The sequence below is a fragment of the Dendrobates tinctorius genome, unplaced genomic scaffold (genome assembly GCF_039654945.1).
Source record: "Dendrobates tinctorius isolate UK_male_01 unplaced genomic scaffold, ASM3965494v1 ptg000027l, whole genome shotgun sequence".
In the NCBI taxonomy this organism is placed as follows: domain Eukaryota; kingdom Metazoa; phylum Chordata; class Amphibia; order Anura; family Dendrobatidae; genus Dendrobates; species Dendrobates tinctorius.
Genome location: NW_027361695.1, coordinates 2,587,276 through 2,614,323, shown reverse-complemented (window position 1 = coordinate 2,614,323; position 27,048 = coordinate 2,587,276). Strand labels below are relative to the sequence as shown.

The 27,048-nt window shown below is 46.9% G+C and overlaps 1 protein-coding gene across 3 annotated transcripts in view; it reads left to right on the top strand.

The window, feature by feature from the left end:
• SETD5 (SET domain containing 5) overlaps positions 1-27,048 on the top strand; it is a 105,035-nt gene that overhangs the window by 48,491 nt on the left and 29,496 nt on the right. For 2 of the 3 annotated variants that reach the window (XM_073569678.1, XM_073569677.1), the window contains exons 3-9: positions 7,041-7,224; positions 8,872-8,977; positions 18,868-19,094; positions 19,175-19,233; positions 19,745-19,932; positions 22,234-22,272; positions 24,526-24,768. In XM_073569678.1, the coding sequence (XP_073425779.1) occupies positions 7,154-7,224; positions 8,872-8,977; positions 18,868-19,094; positions 19,175-19,233; positions 19,745-19,932; positions 22,234-22,272; positions 24,526-24,768 (933 nt within the window). In that variant the 5' untranslated portion in view covers positions 7,041-7,153. The remainder of the gene's footprint in view (positions 1-7,040; positions 7,225-8,871; positions 8,978-18,867; positions 19,095-19,174; positions 19,234-19,744; positions 19,933-22,233; positions 22,273-24,525; positions 24,769-27,048) is intronic. The other variant, XM_073569679.1, reaches the window with a different exon arrangement.

Genomic DNA, 27,048 nt, shown 5'->3' with positions numbered 1-27,048 from the left:
TTTACTAAATGTGCACTGCTGCTTTACTAAATAATGGGGAGGTCGTCAGGCATGTGCACTGTTGCTTTACTATATTATGGGGAGGTGGTCAGGCATGTGCACTGCTGCTTTACTAAATAATGGGGAGGTCGTCAGGCATGTGTACTGCTGCTTTACTATATTATGGGGAGGTGGTTGGGCATGTGCACTGCTGCTTTACTATATAATCGGGAGGTGGTTGGGCATGTGCACTGCTGCTTTACTATATAATGGGGAGGTGGTTGGGCATGTGCACTGCTGCTTTACTAAATAATGGGGAGGTCGTCAGGCATGTGCACTGTTGCTTTACTATATTATGGGGAGGTGGTCAGGCATGTGCACTGCTGCTTTACTAAATAATGGGGAGGTCGTCAGGCATGTGCACTGTTGCTTTACTATATTTTGGGGAGGTGGTTGGGCATGTGCACTGCTGCTTTACTATATAATGGGGAGGTGGTTGGGCATGTGCACTGCTGCTTTACTATATAATGGGGAGGTGGTTGGGCATGTGCACTGCTGCTTTACTATATAATGGGGAGGTGGTTGGGCATGTGCACTGCTGCTTTACTATATGATGGGGAGGTGGTCGGGCATGTGTACTGCTGCTTTTACTATATAATGGGGAGGTGGTTGGGCATGTGCACGGCTGCTTTACTCTATAATGGGGAGGTGTTTGGGCATGTGCACTGCTGCTTTACCATATAATGGGGAGGTGGTTGGGCATGTGCACTGCTGCTTTACTATATAATGGGGAGGTGGTTGGGCATGTGCACTGCTGCTTTACTCTATAATGGGGAGGTGTTTGGGCATGTGCACTGCTGCTTTACCATATAATGGGGAGGTGGTCGGGCATGTGCCCTGCTGCTTTACTATATTATGGGGAGGTCGTCAGGCATGTGCACTGCTGCTTTACTATATAATGGGTAGGTGGTCGGGCATGTGCACTGCTGCTTTACTATATGATGGGGAGGTGGTCGGGCATGTGCACTGCTGCTTTACGATATAATGGGGAGGTGGTTGGGCATTTGCACTGCTGCTTTACCATATAATGGGAGATGGTCGGGCATGTGCACTGCTGCTTTACTAAGTAATGGGGAGGTGGTTGGGCTTGTGCACTGCTGCTTTACTATATAATGGGGAGGTGGTCGGGCATGTGCACTGTTGCTATACTATATCATGGGGAGGTAGTCGGGCATGTGCACTGCTGCTTTACCATATAATGGGGAGGTGGTTGGGTATGTGCACTACTGCTTTACCATATAATGGGGGGGTGGTTGGGTATGTGCACTGCTTCTTTATCATATAATGGGGAGGTGGTTGGGTATGTGCACTACTGCTTTACCATATAATGGGGAGGTGGTTGGGTATGTGCACTGCTGCTTTACCATATAATGGGGAGGTAGTCGGGCATGTGCACTGCTGCTTTACCATATAATGGGGAGGTGGTCAGGCATGTGCACTGCTCTTCTTAGTCAGGAAGCCTATACATATTTGCCTGTAATTTTTTCTCTTGCAATGAGGCCACTTTTGTGCAACTCATTGTGAGCGTTTCGGTGTTCCCTGAATTTCCTCACATTGGAGGGCGAAGTATTGTCCCAATCAATGACGTCTGCAGTTATCAACGGAGGAAATGACGCACCGAACATCACAATTGGATCAGTTCTCCCGTCCTGTGCTGTTGCATTTTTTTGTAGCTTCTTTGCATTGTGAATATTTGGTTCCTCTTCTTGTTCGTTACTTATTTACTGTGTGGAGCAGTGAACTATTTCCTGGCCTCTGTATGTGAGCCCCGAGGAAAAGCGGATATCACAATTACAGCATGGTTATTCTTTAAGCCTAACATTATATATTTATATATATATATATATATATATATATATATATATATATATATATATATATATATATATATATATCTCTTGCCTCATGAAGGTAAAGGTTATCATAAAATATCTGAAACGAACAATGAGGTCATGATTCCTGCGGCCAAAAACCGGTTTATAGATTTATAGTTACAGCAAAATGTGTGTCCTGCTGATTCTGCACAAGTTCCTGTTCTCTCCGTGTAGGCGTGTGGCTTTTTCCCCCTTGTGTTTTTTACATTACCAAGGGTTTAAATGTTTTTAGTGCAAGGAAAAGTAATTTTGTCGTATTGTACTTGGATTGTGTCAGCAGTTGCAAACTAGGAGGTCAGTGATATAAAATATTGTCTTGTGTCCATTTGTAATTGAAGACTTGTAAGTTGCCAAGAACGATGAGAACACAACTCAGGGGACTGGTCAGGTATTAGAGGAAACATTGCTGCTGTCGTCTTGCCTTTTTAATTGACTGCTTAGTGAAAAGGTTATTTGCAAAAAATCAAGTTATCCAGTAGATAGGGGATCATTTTCTGATCTCTACTGAATTGGTGATTTTGCGCCATCACGACGGAGTTGAGTGTCTGAAGGTGTTGGTTGACCTGTGTAAGTGAGTTCACCATATACATCAGCTGTTGGCCAGTGCGTTATTATGATTACTCTCACGTGTGCTCATGTCAGCTGAGCATGCATGTGTTCAGCCAGGGGAGAAGATTAAGCCATTGTCTGGCACCTATGTCGATAAAACAAAAGGATTGGGTAGGTTAAAATCCAACATGTTCAATCCCAGACACCAACGATAAGGTCACCCTCATACACATTAGATAGTTGTCTAATTGCTGCAAAATTAGGGTACCGTTACACTTAGCGATGCACCAGCGATCCCGACAACGATATGGATCGCTGTTGCATCGCTAAGTGGTCACTAGTGAGCTGCCACACAGGCAGATCTCACCAGCGACATCGCAGGGGTCGCTACTTACCTGTCAGACGCGGCGATCCTGACGTCCTCCCGCACGCGTCGCTCGTCGGCGCCACAGAAAGCCCAGCAGGAAGCGCCCGACGAGAAACGATCCAGGACCTTCTCTCGTGACCAGCGATAATCAGCGGGGGAGCCGGTCGGAGGTATCACATGTAGCGATATCGCTAGCAATATCGCTGCTACGTCACAAAATCGGTGACTTTACAGCGATCTTGCTAGCGATATCGCAGTGTGTAACGGGGGCTTTAGTTCTTCTGGTGATCTTTATCTAATTTTGGGCACTGTAAAAGGTTACCCTTGGAAATGAATAGGACTGTTGCACGATATCTGCTGGCCTGTACATACAACCCAGCAGGTATTGGTAAACGTCACCAGCCCATGATTGAAGTTGATGTCTGTTTTGGTAACCCGTGTTATATTTATGCACTTTTTATGGTTGTTGTCTGGTAAATGCAGATTGTTCGAGTTTTGGCAGGAATTAGACCTCACTTTATTACCTATTGTACTGCCGGTTGTGGTCTTCTCCCTGTTCTTTCCTGATATGTTTCTGCTTTATGATAGGTGGACATGGACTGAGTCACGGCTGGAGACTTGCATTACTCTCACTGCATTTTGTAATTATTTTCTTAACACGATGCAATCACAGCGTTTCCACCCAGACTATACGCAATTGCCAAATAGTAGATTACATTAACTTGAACTTTCCAAGGCAACGAGAGGTCACAGGAACGCTAAACAGGCCGACAAACACCCGACAAAAGAGCAAAACGCTTGGGTGTCTGATGCAATGATTTTAATCTAACTTAAAAATTATCAGCTATGAGTAAATAGGATATGTGCTACCGATTTAAATTGATATCCTATATTCATAGAACGATTGTCCAGTATAAGAGGAGAGGGCAGTCATTTATACAGACTGTTTGGTCACCCGTTAAGTAGAGTATGGCTTCCGGGGTGCGGTTTACAGAGCAAGAGGAATAGAGCTAATGTTAGATATTTAATCCAGAAAGGTAGGCAGTGTTTATAAACAATATACAAAGATGATACCAAATGGGAACAAAACGATACGATATATACAACTACATAAAATAAAAAGGAATAACAAAAGAGAATTACTAAACCTGATGTTGCAGGAATGACTCATATCTTTATGGCGTTAAGCACTCTGTTTAGGAAAATTGAACGCTCACAACTATTACTTCTAGAATGAACAGACACAGACACCCAAATTCTGCTTTTTATTAGATCAAGGTTGGTTTTGGGATGTGCTAGGTCTGTTGGAATTTTATGAAATCTCTAACTTTCGGGATATTCTTGCCACTTGAGGTCCCAGTTGGTCGATATTTATTTGTCATGTTTCTTATCACGATTTTACCTGCCTATATAAATGAAAAATGAAATGGATAGCACCATCCTTTGGACCCGATATTAAGTTGGAGGGGTTCTTCCAGCCTTACGGTAACGAGTGAATGCATTGTGTCCCTTCGCTACAACGCTGAAAATGTCTCATAAATATCGGATCGATTCAGAACTGCAATATTCATCATTCATTGATTCTTTGATCAGAGGAAGCTCTTTGGTTGGAAGTGTACTTTCCCGCCTCTGTTGAAACTAATTTGTGTTTTTGTCTTTTTCACAAAGCATTTCTCTGCTGTAATTACCTGGTAATGATGAGGAGGCGCCTACTTCAATGAAGATGGATGTGTGGGCGCTCTCTCTCCCACATCCTAGTTATTATTAGTTTTCTCTTTTCCACAGCTATAGTTACCATATGTTCAATGTGAGGGTGATATGTCCCCCTCTCCGGATATTTAATTTTTTTCTACGACAATAGTGTCATAGATTTCCAGATGGCCTGTTTACCAGATCGTTAGATGCATGAACACAAGCCCTCATGGTTATAGTGATGTAAAAATTATGGCTCTTGGAAAAAGAGGAAGAAAAAAAACGATAAATCTGAAAGAGATCGCTGGCCTCGGACAGAAGATGCAAATGGACCGTTGGCCCCGCCTCTGTCTTTACTATAGCAATTGAAAAATCCTCTTAATTCCCACCAATAATTACCCCCCCCCCCCAATGTCTATCTGTCCACTTTTGATGCGTATGGTGCCATTATCTGTATGCGGGACGGGTCTGCAGCCTGTTATGTTCTAATGAATGGAGGGATATTAGTCTTTGAAGCCGTCTGGATGTTATTAGGAATCTAAACCGGTCATGTTTAAATGTCTGCTCCACACGGCCGCCTTAGAGGAAGCAGCTCCAGACCACAGGAATCTTCTCCGCAGGCGCAGGCTTGATTTTGTTAGTGTTTTTTTAGCTTCTGTGTGGCACGCATGTATTTTGTGCACCTCCCCTCTCCCCTTATAAGATGGCTGTAATGTCTGTTCATCAAATGGCTCAATATATAGCACAGACCAAAAGTTTGGACACACCTTCTCGTTCAAAGAGTTTTCTTTATTTTCATGAATATGAAGATTGTAGATTCACTCTGAAGGCATCAAAACTATGAATTAACACGTGGAACAAAAAAGTGTGAAACAACTGAAAATATGTCTTATATTCTAGGTTCTTTAAAGTAGTCATTTTTGCTTTGATTACTGCTTTGCCCACTCTTGGCATTCTCTTGATGAGCTTCAAGAGGTAGTCACCGGAAATGGTCTTCCAACAGTCTTGAAGGAGTTCCCAGAGATGCTTAGCACTTGTTGGCCCTTTTGCCTTCACTCTGCGGTCCAGCTCACCCCAAACCATCTCGATTGGGTTCAGGTCTGGTGACTGTGGAGGCCAGGTCATCTGGCGTAGCACCCCATCTCTCTCCTTCTTGGTCAAATAGCCCTTACACAGCCTGGAGGTGTGTTTGGGGTCATTATCCTGTTGAAAAATAAATGATGGTCCAACTAAACGCAAACCGGATGGAATAGCATGCCGCTGCAAGATGCTGTGGTAGTCATGCTGTTCAGTATGCCTTCAATTTTGAATAAATCCCCAACAGTGTCACCAGCAAAGCACCCCCACACCATCTCACCTCCTCCTCGATGCTTCACGGTGGGAACCATGCATGTAGAGTCCATCCGATCACCTTTTCTACGTCGCACAAAGACATGGTGGTTGGAATCAAAGATCTCAAATTTGGATTCATCAGATCAAAGCACATATTTCCACTGGTCTAATGTCCATTCCTTGTGTTCTCTAGCCCAAACAAGTCTCTTCTGCTTGTTGCCTGTCCTTAGCATTGGTTTCCTAGCAGCTATTTTACCATGAAGGCCCGCTGCACAAAGTCTCCTCTTAACAGTTGTTGTAGAGATGTGTCTGCTGCTAGAACTCTGTGTGGCATTGACCTGGTCTCTAATCTGAGCTGCTGTTAACCAGCGATTTCTGAGGCTGGTGACTCTGATGAACTTATCCTCCGCAGCAGAGGTGACTCTTGGTCTTCCTTTCCTGGGGCGGTCCTCATGTGAGCCAGTTTCTTTGTAGCGCTTGATGGTTTTTGCCACTGCACTTGGGGACACTTTCAAAGTTTTCCCTATTTTTCAGGATGACTGACCTTCATTTCTTAAATTAATGATGGCCACTCGCTTTTCTTTACTTAGCTGCTTTTTTCTTGCCATAATACAAATTCTAACAGTCTATTCAGTAGGACTATCAGCTGTGTATCCACCAGACTTCTGCACTACACATCTGATGGTCCCAACCCCATTTATAAGGCAAGAAATCCCACTTATTAAACCTGACAGGGCACACCTGTGAAGTGAAAACCATTTCCGGTGACTACCTCTTGAAGCTCATCAAGAGAATGCCAAGAGTGTGCAAAGCAGTAATCAAAGCAAAAGGTGACTACTTTGAAGAACTTAGAATAGAAGACATATTTTCAGTTGTTTCACACTTTTTTGTTAATTATATAATTCCACATGTGTTAAATCATAGTTTTGATGCCTTCAGAGTGAATCTACAACTTTCATAGTCATGAAAATAAAGAAAACTCTTTGAATGAGAAGGTGTGTCCAAACTTTTGGTCTGTACTGTATACATGAAATATCAGTTGTTCTGGTAAAATGCAAAATCGTTTCTTAGTACAGCAAAATAAAATGTAAAAAGATCGTGAACAGGGATAGCTAGTGATAGTTAAGTTATAAAGTATAGTAGTCTTCCTAGGAATCGCCTTGAGTAACGCTCTCCTCCCCTTACAGGTTTCCTCATGTCCATGAAGAATCTCTCGTCGCTTTGCGGCTCCCCGCCATCGGTGTGGTCAGTCGCTGCGATTCCGAACCCGTGATTCTCTCCGACCGTAGTGCCGGACGTCATGAGCATTGTAATCCCTCTGGGAGTCACCACACCAGATACATCCTACTCAGACATGGCCGCCGGATCAGAGTAAGTCTACTTCTGTCTAATCATAATCCCATTAATTGATAGGATAGAATTAAAGGAGCTGTTGGACGCAGGCAGCATCGTCGGATTTATCTGATGAGCATAAGTCACTGCAGCAAGACGCCCAGGGATCCGCTGCACAGACCTGGTAACAACTCGGCACGAAGGATAATATGGCACCTGCAGATGTGTTGCGTGCTACTCGAGAGCGTGACTGATGAACGACTTCTTGCAATGACCCAGTTTCACCAAGTGTAAAATAATAAATTCATTTTATGATGCAAGCACACGTTACCATGCAAAAAGTGAGAGTTGCCATACAGTTTGGCAGTATTGGATGCCAGTTTCAAAGTCTATGGGGAGAGGATCTTGGCTGATTTATATAGGAGGGACTGTGAAGATTGGGCCAAAAGGCACAATATTTAGAAAGGAGTCCATATTTTGGGTCAGGGATGTTTTGATAGTCGAAGGATTGTGTAATAGGTCATCTGTCAGATTGCATTTTTTTTTGTATTTCCTCATTTCTAAGAAATGATTTTCTGCTGGGGGGTTATTTCCATTCCCCACAGAGAGAGGCTGAGTCTGAGATGTGATGCATCGTGTGGCCCTAGAGCACCACCTGCTGGCACACTTAAGTATATAACTTGGGCTGTATGTTGCAGTCCCAACCAAGGTTGATCGGGGGGTCTTCTGAACTGATCTCAACAGCCTCACATTTGAGTTTGGATCAGACACCCACAGTTAGTCCACAAATTATTCTCCCTATTTGAAGCGCAATATACAGACGTCTGAATTCGATCTTTGGCTGGTTTCACATTAGCGGTTTTTAGCGCAGCGCATCGTGCGCGTCCATGCGCCACGCACCCCTATGTTTAACATGGGGCGCATGGTCTAGCGTTAGTATGCGTTTTCTTGCGCATGCTTTTTATGTAGTGTGCGCTTAGGCGCGCCGGTCACAACCTATTGCATTTTTTGGTCTGTCCAACCTGTGTAAAAAAGAAACCACATGCGCATGGAATGCGCCAAAAAAACACAATACAGTCTATGGGAACGCATGCGTGCGCATGTACACGCGCACGCCTGTGTTTAAAATAGCATGCGTTTTAAGAGTTAACATGGCTAGAAATGCATGCGCCTAAAAAGCAAACGCATGCAAATTGCATGATGCGTTTTTTTTGCATGCGTTTCTATTGCGCACGAAGCGCAGCGCTAAAAAGCGCTAATGTGAAAGTAGCCTTAGTCTGTTGCTTTGCAGCAGCTGCCACAAACTCACTTTCAGTACAGTGTCAGTTTGCCTTCAGTTGCTGAGGAGCAGCCGCAGAAATCGCAAGCAATATGATGGCGGCTGTTCCTCTTGTCACTTAGGCATCTGCAACTGGCTAGAAATATGTCCTGGTAAGTAAAGAAAACACCTACCTTTGACTGTCGCATAGACTTATGATGTAAGACAATGCCTCAAAACTTGAGATTATTAGTCTGCAACATTTGTAGGACAGCATCAGTTTTATTAAGATAGGTAAATATGTCCCTCGGAGGGAAACGCTGGGGGCTTAAATTGGACTTTTTGGCTCAGGAGGGCAAGAAATATGCAAAAGTCAGCAACACAATTTGGTGGAGTTTCTTTTAATTGCCTTCATTGTACTTCCTTAGCCCTGAATCAGTTGAAGCCAGCCCAGCAGTTACCGGAAAGTCCATCTATGCAACCCACAATTACCCTGGCAGCCAGAGCCACGGATATCGAGGTCTGCCATACGCAGTAAGTACCCGACGATACGTTTCACTTTGAGACTGGTCGTCCATTTACTAAAAAAATAAAAAAAACTACTATCCTAAAAATTCTTCAACCTGATGTCACATCTCCAGCACAGAGCGATGACTGTGACTGGAAGAATACAGCTTCAAACACCCTGAATATATAAAAGTGTGGACTTGTAATAAGAAAATAAAAATGCCATAGAATAGTGTAAATGAGATAGGATTGGGATTGCACCTGAAAACTCTCTGCCCCTGCTTGTTTGTACCTGTGCCCGCAGCGTCCATGGCAGGCCTAATGTTGATGATGAAACAGCTGGGTGGATACCCAGTACCTGTCCCTTCTTCAGTCCGAATCCCACGCATGCTCAGTGATTGCCGCAGTGACCCCTATGTAAGTAAAAGACAGTAGTAGCCATCAGGGCTGTGGAGTCGGTAAGCCAAACCTGCGACTCCGACTCCTCAATTTCCCTTACACCGACTCCGACTCCACGACTCCGACTCCCACACATATTGCTTATATTTAAGTGAAAAATTTATTGTAGTACAATGTGAATCTCAGACATTTAATCATTTTTATGATCCAAAAATCAAGATATTTAGATAGAACAGAATATATATTGGTGTACTACCCGGTTTTCATTCTTTTTGGTACAGATACGATATGGATAGACAGATATGGATAAATGGATAGATAGAGCAGATTTCTAATCTGCTTTTGCTATTGAAAACATTATCTATGAGCTCAAAAACCTTTCAGGTGATGCAGTTTTTTAAAAAGATGATCAGCTTTTGCAGCTGAAAAACGTATCCTCAAAAAACACAGGAAAAACGCTGTGTGTGAATGTAGCCTTAGATCAGGAATATAACAGCCATTTATAGGACATTTCATAACTTTCCCAAACTCCTATGAAAAAATATTCAGCACATCCTGCATTGAATTACTGTACCCAATTTATTATATATTTTAGGAGTCGGAGTCGGTCCATTTTATACCGACTCCAACTCCGACTCCGACTCCACCAAAATGAGCACCTACTCCGACTCCGACTCCACGACTCCGACTCCACAGCCCTGGTAGCCATCGCCACAGCTCTCATGTACCATGTAAGTGAAAATATATGTTTCAGCAATATGGATTTCCTAATACGAGACACTGGTGCAGAGACGAGAAGATGCTTAACTAATAATGTGTAAATGGATCCGAATCCAAAAGATATTTAACATCCTCACCACACCCCCTAAAACCTATCTGGATGTTACTCATAGCCAACAAATAATGTGTAATAATGTAATGATAAACTAAAATTATGAAGTGTTGTGTTCATGGGCTTTTATGGGTTTTCACTTTTTTTTTTTTTGTACTTCACTTCTAGTTGTCAGGAACATTAAGTGGTAGATCAGTAAATCCCCATTTACTTCTCCTGGTTTGTTTGTTTTTTTTTATTTGCAGCCATTTTGCACAATTATTGCCATTTTTCTGATGCAATGTTAAGAGCTGCCTGTTCTCAGAGCTTTGTGTAATTATTCTGCAGGAAGCCCTCTCTGCCTTTACTTAAAGGCTTTGTCAGTCTCCCCTCGCTTCCACATGATAATGTTGTGTATATACATCACTGCGAGTACGTATCATTACTCTCTGCCATCCATAAAATCGGGAGGCATGCATCCTGGCATGAATGTATAGATGCGGAGGCATAGGTGCCGCTCACCTTTTGATGCAGAAGTCAGCGCTGCGGGACCGCCCAAGTTTTATATAGTGTGTATCTTCTGTCATTATTGTCCTATTTGCATTTTTTTTTTAGGAACCCTGAAGCTGCCCATACAATTTTTTTTTTCAGCAGATCATGACCTATTTCAGAGCGAACACAGACTTCTGCAGTCCATTAATTCTCACTACAAAAGAGGATCAATCACTCTGGATTTTGGCTTCTGGACCTCCTTTTAACTGATGTCCCCCATCACTTATCATTTGCGTATGAGCAGCTATAGGGTTCTGTTTTCACCATTGGTTGTGATGCTCGGCCATGAAATCATTTTTAAAACTTTCGTAGAACAACTTCTGAATAGTAAGAGGTTATTGCACCTCCAGAAAATGCGCCCCCATCTCCCCTCGCTTATGCACCCCAAACACGTCACATACTCTGCATTAATTGCCTCAGATATTTTTAGATGACATTGGTTGAAGGCGTCTGATAAAATTTCTAACATCACTGTCTTGCCATGATTTTTCCAGTGCAATAAATCCCTTTATAGTTGGTATATAATTATAAACCATATTCTATTAAAGTAACTAAAAGATTGTCCTCCTTGTAACTGTGAAAAGATGAAAAATATGGAACTAAAAAAAAATAATGTGAAAAAAAGTTTTTCCGTCCCATTGAAAATAGAAATATATTAGAAAATACACGTTTGATATTACGGATTCGCTAAACGTCTGATCTTTCAAATGATTTAAGCTTCAGAATAGCGTAAAAGTCGTAATGAGGGGAAGAAAAATCAAAACTGCAGAATTGCTGTTTTTCGGTCACCACTGCACCCAATGAAAAGCGATCAAAATGTCGTGTGTACCCCAAATTGGTATCAATGAAATTGTCAGCTTGCCACACACAAAAAAGGACCTAGCACTGCTCAGTTGATGGAAAAAAGGAGATTTTTGTGTACTCACCGTAAAATCTCTTTCTCTTAGCCTCTAATTGGGGGGACACAGAACCATGGGTGTTATGCTGCTGTCCACTAGGAGGCGACACTATGCATAATCTGAAAAAGATTAACTATGGCTCCTCCTCTGCAGTATACACCCCTGGACGGCGTCAGCCTTCTCCAGTTTTGTGCAAAATCATTAGGAGGAACGTAACAGAGAATAACATAACCTTGCCTGTAAGAAGGCTACTATGCACGAGCTCAAAAAACAATATGAGAACTCAACCGTAAACAACGGCCCGTAAGGGCAACAGGGTGGGAGCTGTGTCCCCCAATTAGAGGCTAAGAGAGATTTTACGGTGAGTACACAAAAATTTCCTTTACTCTGTCACCTCATTGGGGGACACAGAACCATGGGACGTCCTAAAGCAGTCCCTGGGTGGGAAGCAATGGACGAATATTGTGCTAGCGGTAATCCTAAACATGGGGCACTGCCGCCTGCAGTAACCGTCTACCCAGGCTCGCATCCGCTGTGGACTGAGTATGAACACTGTAGTGTTTCGTAAACGTGTGTAGGCTAGTCCAAGTGGCCGCCTTGCACACTTGTTGTGCCGAAGCCTGGTGCCGAATGGCCCAGGAGGCCCCTACTGCCCGTGTAGAGTGTGCCGTGATACCTGCCGGAAGAGGAGACTTGTTAAGGCGGTAAGCCTCATGTATGGTGGACTTGATCCACCTGGCAGGGGTAGCCTTGGGAGCCGGCAGGCCCTTGCGACCGCCTTCCGGAAGAATGAAGAGGGAATCAGACTTCCGGAAGGGTGCAGTTCTGGACACGTAAATCCGCAATGCTCTGACGAGGTCAAGCGTAAGCAGAGCCTTCTCCACTCTATGAACCGGAACCGGACAAAGGGATGGCAGTGAGATTTCCTCATTGAGGTGAAAGGTGGACACAACTTTCGGAAGGAAGGGTGGTACCATACGGAGAACCACCTTATCCTGGTGAAAAGCTAGGAAAGGCCGTCTGCAGGAAAGTGCTGACAATTCAGACACTCTGCGTAGCGAGGTGATTGCCACTAGAAAAAACACTTTCTGTGACAGAATGCAGAGTGGGACTTCTTTAAGGGGTTTGAAGAGTGGTGCCTGCAATGCTGTCAGGTTGAGGTCCCACGTTTCCAGTGGACGTTTGTAGGGGGAACCAATCGGAAAACTCCCTGGAGGAAAGTCCTTACTTGCGGTTTGGTAGCAATACGCCTTTGAAAAAGGACTGAAAGCGCTGACACCTGACTCTTAAGCGAGCCTAGGGATAGCTTGGCGTCTAGGCCCGATTAAAGGAAACCTAGTACCTTTGGGAGGGAATAAGGGAGTGGGACTTGTCCGTGAGATTCGCACCAGGAAAAGACAGCTCTCCAGGTACGATAATAAATCTTGGCGGAGGCTGGCTTCCTTGCCCTGATCATGGTCGCAATGACATCTGGTGAAAACCCTGCCTGGGTTAGAATCCAGGTTTCAAAGGCCATGCCGTGAAATTGAGAGCCCCTGAATTTTGATGGTAGAACGGACCTTGAGACAGAAGGTCGTGACGGTCGGGGAGACGCCAGGGGGCGTCTGCTGTAAGTTGAACGATGTCGGCGTACCATGTACTTCTGGGCCAATCTGGCGCGATGAGGATGGTTGGAACTCTCTCTTGTTTGATCTTCCTCACGACCCTGGGGATCAGGGGGAGCGGTGGAAAAATGTACAGGAGTTGGAACTGGGACCAGTCCTGGACCAGGGCATCCGCTCCGAGTGACCGTGGGTCGTGTGTCCTGGCCATGAAATTGGAGACCTTGGCATTGAGATGGGATGCCATTAGGTCCACATCCGGGGTTCCCCAGGGTTGACAGATCCGGTAAAAAATCTCGGGATGGAGAGACCACTCCCCCGAGTCCATTCCTTGCCTGCTGAGGAAGTCGGCTTCCCAGTTTTCTACACCCGGAATGTGGACCGCAGAGAGTACCGGCCTCATGTCTTCCGCCCAGTGGAGGATATGTGCCACTTCTCTCATCGCCTGGGCGCTTCGGGTCCCGCCTTGGTGATTCACATATGCCACAGCCGTGGCATTGTCCGACTGTATCCGTATGTGCGAGGCTGCAAGCAAGTGATGAAAAGCTCTCAGTGCCAGGAAGATGGCCCGGATTTCCAGGATATTGATGGGCAAGGTCGCTTCCCTTGGTGACCACTTGCCTTGTGCCCTGTGATGTAGGTGCACCGCGCCCCAACCTGTCAGGCTTGCATCGGTGGTCAGGACCTTCCATTGACCTGAGAGAAAGGGTTTTCCTCGTGCAAGCAAAGTTGGCTTGAGCCACCAATGCAGGGAACTCCTGGTTGACGACGTCAACCGGATCTCCCTGTCGAGGGAGAAGGGATTCCTGTCCCAAGATCTGAGGATGGCTAGTTGAAGAGGCCTGAGGTAAACTGGGCAAATGGCACTGCCTCCATTGCTGCTGCCATCCTGCCGAGGACTCTCATGGCAAACCGGAGAGATCTGGGAGGACTGCGGAGGAGTGTGTGAACTCCCAGATGGATGGCCAGTGTCTTGTCCTTGGGAAGGAACACCAGACCCCTGGAGGTGTCGAATAACATTCCCAGGAAGGTTAGAGTCTGACTCGGGGTAGTCAGCGATTTCTGTAGGTTGACTAACCATCCCAGACGACTCAGTGTGTCTATTGTGATTGAGACACTGACCTCACAGTCCTTGAAGGTGGAAGACTTGATGAGAAGGTCGTTCAGGTACGGAACGACTAGAATGCATCTTGAGTGTAGAACGTCCATGGTGGCTGCCATGACCTTGGTAAACATTCTTGGCGCCGTGGTGAGTCCGAACGGAAGGGCGACAAACTGGTATTTGTTTTGGTTGACCGCGAACCTGAGAAACCTTTGATGGGCGGGAGCAATTGGTATGTGCAGATATGCGTCTTGTATGTCTATGGAGGCAAGGTATTCTCCCTGCTCCATGGAGTATGGGCCGGATGCTGCCTCCTTTCTTGGGAACTGCGAATAGATTGGAGTAGAACCCTCAGAATCTTTCGTTCACGGGAATCGGCACCACGACTCCTGCTTGAAGGAGAGAGGAGACCGCTTGGTGGAAGGCATGAGCCTTGTCTGATGGTGTTGGAGGGATAGAGAGGAAGAACCGGTTCAGTGGAGTGGAAGTGAACTCTATCTTGTATCTGGAAGACACTATTTCCCTGACCCACCTGTCTTCTGTAATAGGCAGCCAGACTTGCTGAAAGAGTAAAAGTCGCCCGCCTACTGGTGGGGTGTCTTCCGGAGTTCGTGAGTCATGATGAAGCGAAGTTCTGAGGTTTTCCTCCCTTGGGTTTCGCTTGGCGTGCTTTCGACTGCCAAGTCCTGTCGGGTCTCTGCACCGTCCGTGGGTTGTCCCTGCGTGGAGAGCAGTTACGATTTCGCGCTGGGCACGAGACGGACCAGCCCGTGGAATTCCGAAAGAATCGGAATCATGTCTGGTTTCTCCGTTTAAACGTGCGTTTCAGTTGAGGGAGAGAGGTACTCTTACCCCCAGTGGCATTGGCTATCATTGTGTCCAACTTTTCACCGAAAAGCCTTCCAGTAAGGTACGGAAGATGCGTGAGGGACTTCTTTGAGGCCGCATCCGCTTTCCATTCTCGCAGCAAGAGGATACGCCGAATCGTAATGGCGTTTGCCGGTACCCCCGCTAGACCTCTTGCTGAGTCTAGGGCTGCATGAAGCATGTAGTCTGTTACCACTGCTATCTGGACCGCTTGGTCCGAGAGCCCGGCATTTGACGCTTGAAGACCATCCTGCAGTTTTTTGGCCCAAGCCAGGATGGTCTTGGCTGCCCAAACTGAAGCGAATGCAGGGGCCAGGGAGGCCCCTGCTGCTTCGAAAATGGAACGAGCCATGCGTTCTACTTGCCGGTCTGCTGCGTCCCTGAGGGTTGAGCGATCTGGCAGAGAGAGTAGGATCTGCACTGCTAGTCTAGATACCGGGGGGTCCACTTCGGGTGTATCTGTCCACTGTTTGGTGTCCTTCTGTGAGAAAGGGGTACTTCGCTTCCAAATATTTGCGATTGGCAAATTTTTTCTCAGGCTGCGAAAACTGTTTAGTAAGTATCTTCTGAAACTCATGATGATTAAGGAAGACCTTAGGTGGTTTCAGAACACTTTCGAAGCAAATCTTATGTTCTGGGGCTGCCGGGGCTGGCTCTGAAATTTCCAGCACCTGATGGATGGCAGAGATTATGTCCTCAACTAGCGCTGTTATTGCTAGGGGGAGAAGGTACCACGGACCTCTCCGTTTAGTTGTCTGAGTCGGAGTCACAGATGCCTTGCGAATCCTGTGTATCGCTAAGATGTTCCCTGGTGGGCGATCTGAGGCGGGGGTTTTTTTGTGGTGGGGGATCTCTGGTGAACTGCCTTGTCTGTCTCTCTGACAGGGGACTGCCTGGGAGACCTGGAATGACGGTGTCTCTCCCTGGGGGGGGGGTGACCTTGTGCTATAGGACGACTCAGGTGATCGTGACCTGTGGGTCCGCTTACGTCTGTGAGTGTCGGAAACAGCATGTTCCTGAGACAAGCTGTCTGTTTGCTGGGTAACGTTCATAGCCGGGACACGACCCTGCAGAGCTTGCAGCAATGGGGCGGTTAAGTTATCTATGGACCGTGTCATAGACTGTGACATCTGAGTAGCCCATTCCGGCGTGGTATCCGACACTGAAGCGTTGGTAGGGACTCCCTGGGGTTCTGACCCACAGTTCTGGATGCAATCCCAGCAGTGCGGATACGTGCTGCCACTGGGGAGCGTGGCTTTGCAGGCTGTGCAGAATGCATAGACACATTCCTGCCTGGTTCTCTTTCTTGAGCCCGGCATAGTGCACAGAGGCTGGCTATCAGGGATCCTACAGGGGTGGCTACGCAGAGGGAACCCACAGAGAGCCTTATAGGTAGTATGGATTCACAGCTGAGTAAAGAGAACCCAGCTGTGAGCTTACCCCACCAGTGTGCCCCTAGGTCCAGCGCCCGTTGTCAGGATGTCTGCAGCCCAAAAAAATGGCCACCGGGATGCTGAGGAGAGGAAGGAGGGGGCGGAGAGCTGAAAAAGGGCGCGCTGGGCTATGTGGAAACACGCCCTTTCTGTCTCGATCCACGCCTTCTATGACACTATAGAGTGTCATTTTAGTCATCCGGGGGGCAGGCCGGGGGCGGGGAAAAGGCGGCGGCTTCAGCTAGGCCGAAGCCGCGGTCTCAAGTAGAGGCCTGATGCACAGGAGGGCGCCAGAGAGGTGCGGTAGTCCGGGAGGGGGTCGGATCTGTACCAGACCCCCCGGAATGGGCGACTGGCTAGCGGTGGGGGCAGCAGGAGTAGCGGTTCCTGTTTGGGGGGTCCCTCTGGAGCGCCATGGAGCTGCTGCTGTTGCAGAGACAGGGGCGCAGAAAGCCCTGTCTCTGCTGGGCTATGTCTGCCTGCACCCTCCCCCGGCCCCAGCAGGATCCCACAGCTGGTCTGGGGTCCCTGGATGCTGCAGAATGCTGCCTGTTCTCCGACCCTACCTGAGGCGTCTCAACCTAATGCCCCCTGAGGGGGATTAGGGAGGGTGCGTCTGTCACCGTCAGGGGGTCTTCATCCTCGCCTCAAGCTCAACCCAGACCCCAAAGGGGTTGGGGAAGGAGGGGGGTCTCAACTTTGGACCAGTACCCGAGGGACTGGGGAAGGAGTGACATGGGGAATAGCCGTCTCCACTTCAACTGGGCACCCCTAAAAAGGGGGCCAAGGAAGGAGCCATGCCGGGAGTCTCGCTGGAGACCCACTTTTCTTCATCTGTATTCCGGACGAAAAAAGGAAAAAAACGGACGAAAAAAAAGGTGTGCCTCCTTGCGACACTAAGCAAAAACTGGACAAGGCTGACGCTGTCCAGGGGTGTATACTGCAGAGGAGGAGCCATGGTTAATCTTTTTCAGATTATGCATAGTGTCGCCTCCTAGTGGACAGCAGCATAACACCCATGGTTCTGTGTCTCCCAATGAGGCGACAGAGTAATGAAAATGTTGAGTCTCAGAAAATGGCGACGGAAATAAAAATAAAAAAGTCGTTAGCACATACAAAAAAATATCCAGGTAAATTGTGTATCCCTGTAATTTCACTGCCTCACACAGCTCAATTGGGAGAAAAATAAAATTGCTGTGAATATATGAATGTGGTGACCGAAACCAAAAAGTTTTGTTTGTTTGTATTTCTCTGTTTGGAAAAAAAAAGTCAATGCAAGTTTGGTTTCTCTGTAATCAATTAATTTAGCATCCCTGTAATTAAATTAATGAATCATATTGTTCTGGAGAAACATGTTGCCAGGTGATTTTTTTTTTTTTTTTTTTTTTTTGTCACATAATAAAATGTTGTAAAAGCAAAAAATGAGGACTTGCAATTTTCCCCCACAATGTCAAAGCACTTGAATTTTTTTTTCCCTTAGTTTACAGTACATTGAATACAGTACAGTGAAAATTAATGACTGCATTCACATCTGTAACTTGTCCCGCAAGAAAATAAGCCTTTGTATAGCTATTTCGACTGAAGATTGAAAAAAATTGTGGCGCTTGGAAGGAGGAGAGGAAAAAACACCAAAAAGTTCCAAAAAATGAAAAAGTTTCAAAGTGATTAATGGACTGAAGTTTTTTTTTTACCCCCAGGACTTTGATAATAATTGCCTAATTTAGGATAGGCCATTGTTATTTGATTAGTGGACTCTGGGTCCTGCACCAATCAGCAAATTGAAGGGGCTGTAGCCACATGGGCAACCACCAGCCTCGCATTTATTGATTACCAGGCACATGTCTGGTATTACAGCTCGTATCCATGCACTTGAGTACGACCGACACGGGTGTTAACTAATGAGTCTACTGCAGCCCCTTCAGTGAACTGATAAGTGAAGGTCCTAGGATTCCAACTCTTATTCTATATTGATGACCTGTCAAAAGAATGAGCCATCAATAGCAAAGTCCCGGCAAGTTCCCTTTTGACCTCTACACCATAAGGGTGATCGCAGACTCTGCTCCTTCATGTAGAAGTCACAACCTCTGTGAAGAATCGTGTGATGATGTTTTGCTCCTCGTGGCTGTAAATATGACATAAAACAACTCACTTTGGAGATTTATGAAATACTACAGTGTTTCAATTGTGTTGGAAAAGGGAGCCTCTCTGTCTATTTTCATTTTTTACATTGTAAACTTTTGGGTTAAACTCCAGTCACCCACTTTACAGGATCACAATTATGGAGCTCCTCCGCCACCAACGCCTCCCGCCTCCCCACCTGTCCAAGCTATAATCCCACGTGCAGAACTCAATGGCGTCCACTCACCCGAAGACGAGAATTCTGGAGACAGCGATACTTCTTCTGAGGGAGAGAGGGTCCACAGCTGGTGCCACTGCAATAATTCAGCTGACGGGTTTCTTGCAAAATGCGAGAAATGCAGGTAAGTTGTCATATTATTACTTGTCTACAGCAAATTGTTTGAAGTGCCCTAACCAATTTTCGGTCTTCTTTCCATCATAGGGGTGTAAATAGAGGAAAAGTTATTCAGCTCAATCGTCGGAAACAAGACAATGTCTCGGGTAAGTCTAGTAGTAGCAGACTGGATTGTTTCCATCTACAGCACCAAACCCTAGGTGTCACCCCAGCAATTTGTTTATGGCTACGTTCACACAAACATAGTACATATGGTCCATGTACGGATTGCAATACCTAGACAGGCGATGGGTCTCTTGACAGAATCATAGAGTTGGAAGGGACCTCCTGGGTCATCGGGTTGAACCCCCTGCTCAAAGCTGGATTCACTAAATCATCCCAGACGAATTGAAAGTTATGTATGAGGCTGTTAAGGTCAGGATAACTGCAGTCAGTACAGGCTATGGGGTCTGAACATGGACTTTAAGATCTTTGCTTGCAGTCAGGAAATAAACACGATATAGGCCGATGAAGCACCTTCCTAATATACTCCAGAATAGATTCCTCGACTTTGCATTTAGGGGCGATTTAATACAACAGCTTTGCAATGAGCTACAGTTTTAAGTAATTAGAAGTAAACAAAAATGTCTTTTTTACATTTATTTTTCTCCCATATAGGGGGTGAGAGCAGCGCTACTGAGAGTTGGGATGAGGAACTTTCTCCATCCACAGTCCTTTATACGGCCACCCAGCACACGCCAACAAGCATCACTCTCACAGTCAACAGAGTTCGGCGAAGTAAACCAAAAAAGAGGAAGAAAAATACAGAAAAAGCTCGAAATACCCCCAAAACCAAAAAAATTAAGGTAGGCGAACAAAAAATCTGACGGCTGATCAGCCGGGTGCTATCTGTCGGACCACCACTGATCGATTTGTATGACCTATCCTAAGGATAACTAATCATGATTGTGGTCCTGGTCAACCCATTTAAGTTGGCTCTAAACATGAGATTTTTTTTTTTTGCTTACAAGTGCCCCTGATTTTAATTGCATTAGCTTACCCTTAGAGCTAAACTCAAGCTTATATATGCACCCGAAGCGCAAGTTACATGTATCCATAGGTCTTCATTCAACTGGCAAGGCCAAGCAAGTGTCTTTTTAGGATGGTGGACTCTCAGTATTCCCTTTTCTCAGCTGTCTGGGATCGGGTAGTGTGCTTTGCTCTTCAGTTACAAAGGCCTCTTGCAGAATAGTGGAAACTGCGCGGTTTTTAACATCTTCGCCTATGGGCAACATATTCCACAAGGATTTCCCTTCCTGAGTACAGGAGATTTGCACAGACCTTGATTTTTCAACAGCGAGCAGCAGGGCCCTGCAAAAGATATAGTTTTAATTTATTATGTACCGTACATACTCGAGTATAAGCCGAGGCCCCCTAATTTGGCCACGGAAAACTGGGTAAACTTATTGACTCGAGTGTAAGCTGCGTATGAATTGTCCCCTCATCCCTGTCCTGGTATGTGTGGCTCTCACCCCTCCCAGTATGCATGGCTTTGCTCCCCCGTCCCATCCTTCTATGTATGGCTCAGCTCCCTGTCCTCCCCCTTGTAGCCCTGTCATCCTCCATGCTCCTCAGTGCACACCTGTCCTCTGTGCTCCCCTGTCCTGCTCTCTGCTCCCCTGTCCTGCTCTCTGCTCCCCTGTCCTGCTCTCTGCTCCCCTGTCCTGCTCTCTGCTCCCCTGTCCTGCTCTCTGCTCCCCCCCCCCCGTCCTGCTCTGTGCTCCCCCCCGTCCTGCTCTGTGCTCCCCCCCCGTCCTGCTCTGTGCTCCCCCCCCGTCCTGCTCTGTGCTCCCCCCCGTCCTGCTCTGTGCTCCCCCCCCGTCCTGCTCTGTGCTCCCCCCCGTCCTGCTCTGTGCTCCCCCCCGTCCTGCTCCGTGCTCCCCCCCCGTCCTCCGTGCTCCCCCCCCCGTCCTGCTCCGTGCTCCCCCCCCGTCCTGCTCCGTGCTCCCCCCCGTCCTGCTCCGTGCTCCCCCCCGTCCTGCTCCGTGCTCCCCCCCCGTCCTGCTCCGTGCTTCCCCCCCCGTCCTGCTCCGTGCTTCCCCCCCCGTCCTGCTCCGTGCTTCCCCCCCCGTCCTGCTCCGTGCTTCCCCCCCGTCCTGCTCCGTGCTTCCCCCCCGTCCTGCTCCGTGCTTCCCCCCCGTCCTGCTCCGTGCTTCCCCCCGTCCTGCTCCGTGCTTCCCCCCGTCCTGCTCCGTGCTTCCCCCCCATCCTGCTCCGTGCTTCCCCCCCATCCTGCTCCGTGCTTCCCCCCCCGTCCTGCTCCGTGCTTCCCCCCCCGTCCTGCTCCGTGCTTCCCCCCCGTCCTGCTCCGTGCTTCCCCCCCACCCCCGTCTTGCTCCGTGCTTCCCCCCCACCCCCGTCTTGCTCCGTGCTTCCCCCCGTCTTGCTCCGTGCTTCCCCCCCCCGTCCTGCTCCGTGCTTCCCCCCCGTCCTGCTCCGTGCTTCCCCCCCGTCCTGCTCCGTGCTTCCCCCCCCGTCCTGCTCCGTGCTCCCCCCCCGTCCTGCTCCGTGCTTTCCTGCTCCGTGCTTCCCCCCCCGTCCTGCTCCGTGCTCCCCCCCCCCTCTCCTGCTCCGTGCTTCCCCCCCGTCCTGCTCCGTGCTTCCCCCCCGTCCTCCTCCGTGCTCCTCCCCCCTCCCCCCCCCCCCCCCCCCGGTCCTCAGTCATACTTACCCTCTTGTGCAATCGTTGAACGTCCCCTGTATCCTCCGTTGTGCCAGGGCTGGCAGCTTCTTCCTGTGATGAGCGGTCACTTGGTACCGCTCATTAAGGTCATGAGTATGGACGCCACACCAATGAGAGTGGAGTTGCGTTCATATTCATGACCTTAATGAGCGGTACCATGTGACCGCTCAACGCAGGAAGAAGCTGCCAGCCCTGGGACAACGGAGGATGCAGGGACGTTCAGTGATGGCACAGGAGGGGTGAGTATGACGTCACAGCCACCTGCTCCTGCCGCTGCTCCCCCTCCCCCGCTGGTTTCTGCACAATGACTCGTGTATAAGTTGAGGGGGCATTTTCAGCAAAAAAAAGTGCTGAAAATCTCAGCTTATACACGAGTATATACAGTAATTTTATTTGTAAATGTTATGTTCTCTAATTGTTTCAGGCTTTTCGGGAAGGTTCCCGCAAGTCTTTACGAATGAAGGTGAGTCAACCAGAATTATGGAGACGCACACTTTGTGGGCCCGTGTACACAATGTTTTCTGATAGTTTCTGAAGTTTCGGTTTTCCGTTTGGATGTTTACGTCTAATCCTATAAATTTATAGGGGGTGCAAATTCATCCAGGGCAGTTTGAAGTGTTTCATTGTAATGCTTCAATGCAGAATCAGGACATGAGAGGGAGGAGATAGGGGCCAATGAAGACTGCAAGTTCTTCAGAAGTTTCTGGGTGTTAATGGCCTGTATGTTTCTATAAGTCTGGACAGTGGGGGTGACCTGAGCAGCCTGGCAGTTCTTTATAGAGAATGAAAGAAGATTGTGGTCAGAGAGCGGGAGAGGGGAGTTTGCAAAATCATCCACTGCACAAAGCCGAGACCTATCCCTGTGTGGCAGAGCCAAAAGTTTTACCATAACCAGGTTCCCAGCATCATGTTCCCACATGCTTTATGCATCCATTAGCCCTTTGTGTCTGTACTGTTACACACTTAACATTATGGCTGGTCCATACAATCAGGGCAACTGTTACCACCCACCTTTCGTGTCTACCTCTTTCCTCATAGACTGTAAGCTTGCAAGCAGGGCCCTCATTCCTCTTGGTATTTGTTATAATCTACTGTATGTGATTATTGTTATGCTGTAATGTCTATTGTCTGTACAAATCCCCTCTGAAATGTAAAGTGCTGCGGAATATGTCGGCGCTATAAAAATAAAATTTATTATTATTATAAATTACGTACAAGTCACATTATACACACCAAACGAGCCTCACGGACCCCTTTGACTAATATGGGAGTCCTTTGGGTTTCCATTGTGTCTGATATTTAACTGGACAAGGCAGCATGTGTCTGTTTCCAGTTTTATTTGATGGAATCTGCGATGGAGGCTCCTAACGCAGATGTGAATGAAACTAGCACACACACCTCTTGAGGAAGACCCCTCCATAGACCCTACAGTATGCATCACACAAACAGATGACTAGTCTCATGGTTTGGGGGATGTATCATCTGTAAATGACTTTATTTAAAGCAATACAAAAAGGGTGGGGGAACAAGAGGCGCAATAGTGCCCTATCACTAGTGACACTACGATGTGAGTGGTGTAATGCAGTTCCACTCGCCTATTCCAGTTGTGTGACCCACAACTGGCTTGAAGACATAACACAGTATCAGCTGCTGCAGGACCTCCACCGACCACTCCAACGTGGAAAAACTGCCAGAGAATATGGGAAGCAAGGTGTGCCACAGTCCGCACTGCTGAGTCCACAAAATCACCTGGGATGCAAGATGTTGTAACAAAGTACTTCTTTATTCCTTCCTACGCGTTTCGGCGCCCTTCCTGGCACCTTCCTCAGGGATCCCTGAAGGTGCCAGGAAGGGCGCCGAAACGCGTAGGAAGGAATAAAGAAGTACTTTGTTACAACATCTTGCATCCCAGGTGATTTTGTGGACTCAGCAGCGCGGACTGTGGCACACCTTGCTTCCCATATTCTCTGGCAGTTTATTTAAAGCAGGGTTTTGTGTTACATGCATTTTTTAAAAAAATAATCCATTAAGTTTAATTAAAATGATTAACCTTGCAATTTTCATACTGGACAAAAGGACTTTTTTAGACTCATGCGTCCTGTCCTTTCAGGAAGAGTTTACAGCAGTCTCATTATCATTAGATAGTGTGTAGAAACTTAGCACTCAACTTAAGTATAAACAAGGCGGATTTATTGTAGTATGAAGTTCCTTCATACTACAATAAATCCGCCTTGTTTATACTTAAGTTGAGTGCTAAGTTTCTACACACTAACTATACGGTTTGGGAACCTAACTTTAGCACCACCCTCTAGTTGTGCTTACTGTGTATTGTTCCTTATCATTACAGGCATGATTATAGTGACAGGTAACACTGCTGATGACCCAGGATCCACAAATCAAAATAGGCAATGTCACGGTTCCCCCTTTCTTCATACGCACATCCCATTAGATGCTTCATTACAAAGGATAGGGTCGGTGTCTGCTCATTGCTCTTAATGTATGTGTGAATTTCCTGAAATGTGAAGGTAGGCTCATTGGTTGCTGTGAAAATTGCAAGATTTCTACTTTTTACTTTTAATAATGATTGTGATATGGAAAAAAGACATTGCCAAAATGTTTTAAGAGACACATGTAGCACAAAACCCTGATTTAAACAATCGTTAGTTTTTGGAAGTTAATGTACGTAGAGAAAATAATTTGATATTTTGTTCTTCAGAATGCACCTTCGGATGCTCACACATTGGATGAAAACACCACGGAGGGCTGGGAGAACAGGATCCGGCTGTGGACTGACCAGTATGAGGAGGCCTTTACTAACCAGTATAGTGCAGACATGCAGAACCTTCTGGAGAGACACGTGCGCTCTAATAAAGACCTGGTTGGAAAAGCAGAGCTGTCTGAAACCATCAAGAAGACTGAGCTGTCTTGTAACAACACAGTCTTAGGATCTCAGATGCAGGTATATGCCATTTTGCACTTGTCAAAATTTTCACTTCACTTTTTACAATTTTTTTTTTTTCTTTTTCAATATGCTAACTTTTAGACATGCACATAAGGGCTCATTTAGACGTCCGTACCAATCGGTCAGAGCATGGACCACTAATGCATGGACTGGATGCTGCTCTCCCGACCAAAGCGTGACTGCTTCATATATTTCTATGCAGCTGTCGCACTCTGCTCAGGAGACCCAAGGCCAGTCCTTGCATTGTGGATCGATCGCGGATATTTGAACAATACCCCCGTATCCCCCTCTCTCATACATTTATGGCTCGTTAACAGGATATGCCATAAATGATAGTAGAAATCAAAGATCACCTATGGCACTTGCATCTATCTCGCAAACCTGTCTGTAAAGGTCTTGTCAGGATTCCTGTTCTTTTATATTAAAGCAATCCTGTCACCAGATTTGGCTGATATGATTTACGGCCACCGCCTTTCAGGGCTTAACTACAAGCATTCTTTAAAGGGAAGGTGCCATCCAAAAAATTTTTTTTCAGCAATTGAAAAAATGTAAAGAATTAATGTTTACATTTTCTTAAATATTATCATTTGTTTTTAATTTTGCAAAATATGAAAAATAATTTTAAAAAGTTTGGCATTTCCACTTGTTAACACTAGGGGGAGCAGCTACTGAAATCTTTCACAAAAACTATGACATTTAGGAGCACAGTGAGCAGCCATTTTGATGGGGCCTGCAAAGTTACTGACTGTCTTTGCATGTAAAGTCTGGATCAGAACAGGCTATCAATCAGCAGAAATGTTTCCTGGATTTCTGTGGAGCAGACAAGCAGACGGTCCATCCATATGTATAAAACACAGCGCTCTATGTACAATCCCTGGCACGGAACAGGGCACCCCCATAGACCAGCACACTGCTCTCCTGAAATACTCTGTGCTGCTGTCACTCTGCTCCTTCCACCATATATCGGGCCCCTGTCACCTTGCTTTCACACATCGCCAGGACAGGATCTGAGGAGAGGAATGGGGTCTTCGGTCACTGAGGATGGCAGGCAGGAAGGATTCTGGGAGTAGGGTGACAGCAGCACAGAGTATTTCAGGAGAGCAGTGTGCTGGTCTATGGGGGGCACAGAGGGAGATATATTGGAGAGGAGCAGGGTGACAGCAGCACAGAGTATTTCAGGAGAGCAGTGTGCTGGTCTATGGGGGGCACAGAGGGAGATATATGGGGGAGGAGCAGGGTGACAACAGCACAGAGTATTTCAGGAGAGCAGTGTGCTGGTCTATGGGGGGCACAGAGGGAGATATATGGTGGAGGAGCAGGGTGACAGCAGCACAGAGTATTTCAGGAGAGCAGTGCGCTGGTCTATGGGGGGCACAGAGGGAGATATATGGGGGAGGAGCAGGGTGACAGCAGCACAGAGTATTTCAGGAGAGCAGTGTGCTGGTCTATGGGGGGCACAGATGGAGATATATTGGGGAGGAGCAGGGTGACAGCAGCACAGAGTATTTCAGGAGAGCAGTGTGCTGGTCTATGGGGGGCACAGAGGGAGATAAATGGTGGAGGAGCAGGGTGACAGCAGCACAGAGCATTTCAGGAGAGCAGTGCGCTGGTCTATGGGGGTCACAGAGGGAGATATATGGGGGAGGAGCAGGGTGACAGCACCACAGAAACCCAGGAAACATTTCTGCTGATTGATGGCCTGTTCTGATCCAGACTTAGCATGCAAAGACCCCATTCCCCTCCTCAGATCCTGTCCTGGCGATGTGTGAAAGCGAGGCGAAAGGCGCAGTCCGGGGTGACGCTGGGAAGCAGGCTGGGGGAAATGTAGCCATACAGTAAAGATAAAAATGAGACCCCTCTCTTCAGCTGCCTCACCAGCCCACCCCTGACTGCACCTATTACCCCTGACTCGTGTGCAGGTGCTCAGCCAGAACCACACTAGAATGCTTTTAGCAGATCACAAATAATACTGCCATAGTGTTCTAACATAATACCGCCATATACTTCACACATAATGCCGCCATATAGATCGTACACAATACCACCATGTAGATCACACATAAAACCAGCAGGGTGAGAGCAGCACAGAGTATTTCAGGAGAGTAGTATCACACGGGATAGGATTAGATACACGGCTCAGCAGTCAGTATCACACAGGAGAGGATTAGATACACGGCTCAGCAGGCAGTATCACAGGAGACAGTATTACAGATATGCCCACACTGGTGAAACTTCCAGCCCCCCCCCCCCCCAATTATACACTAGACTATGGGCTGT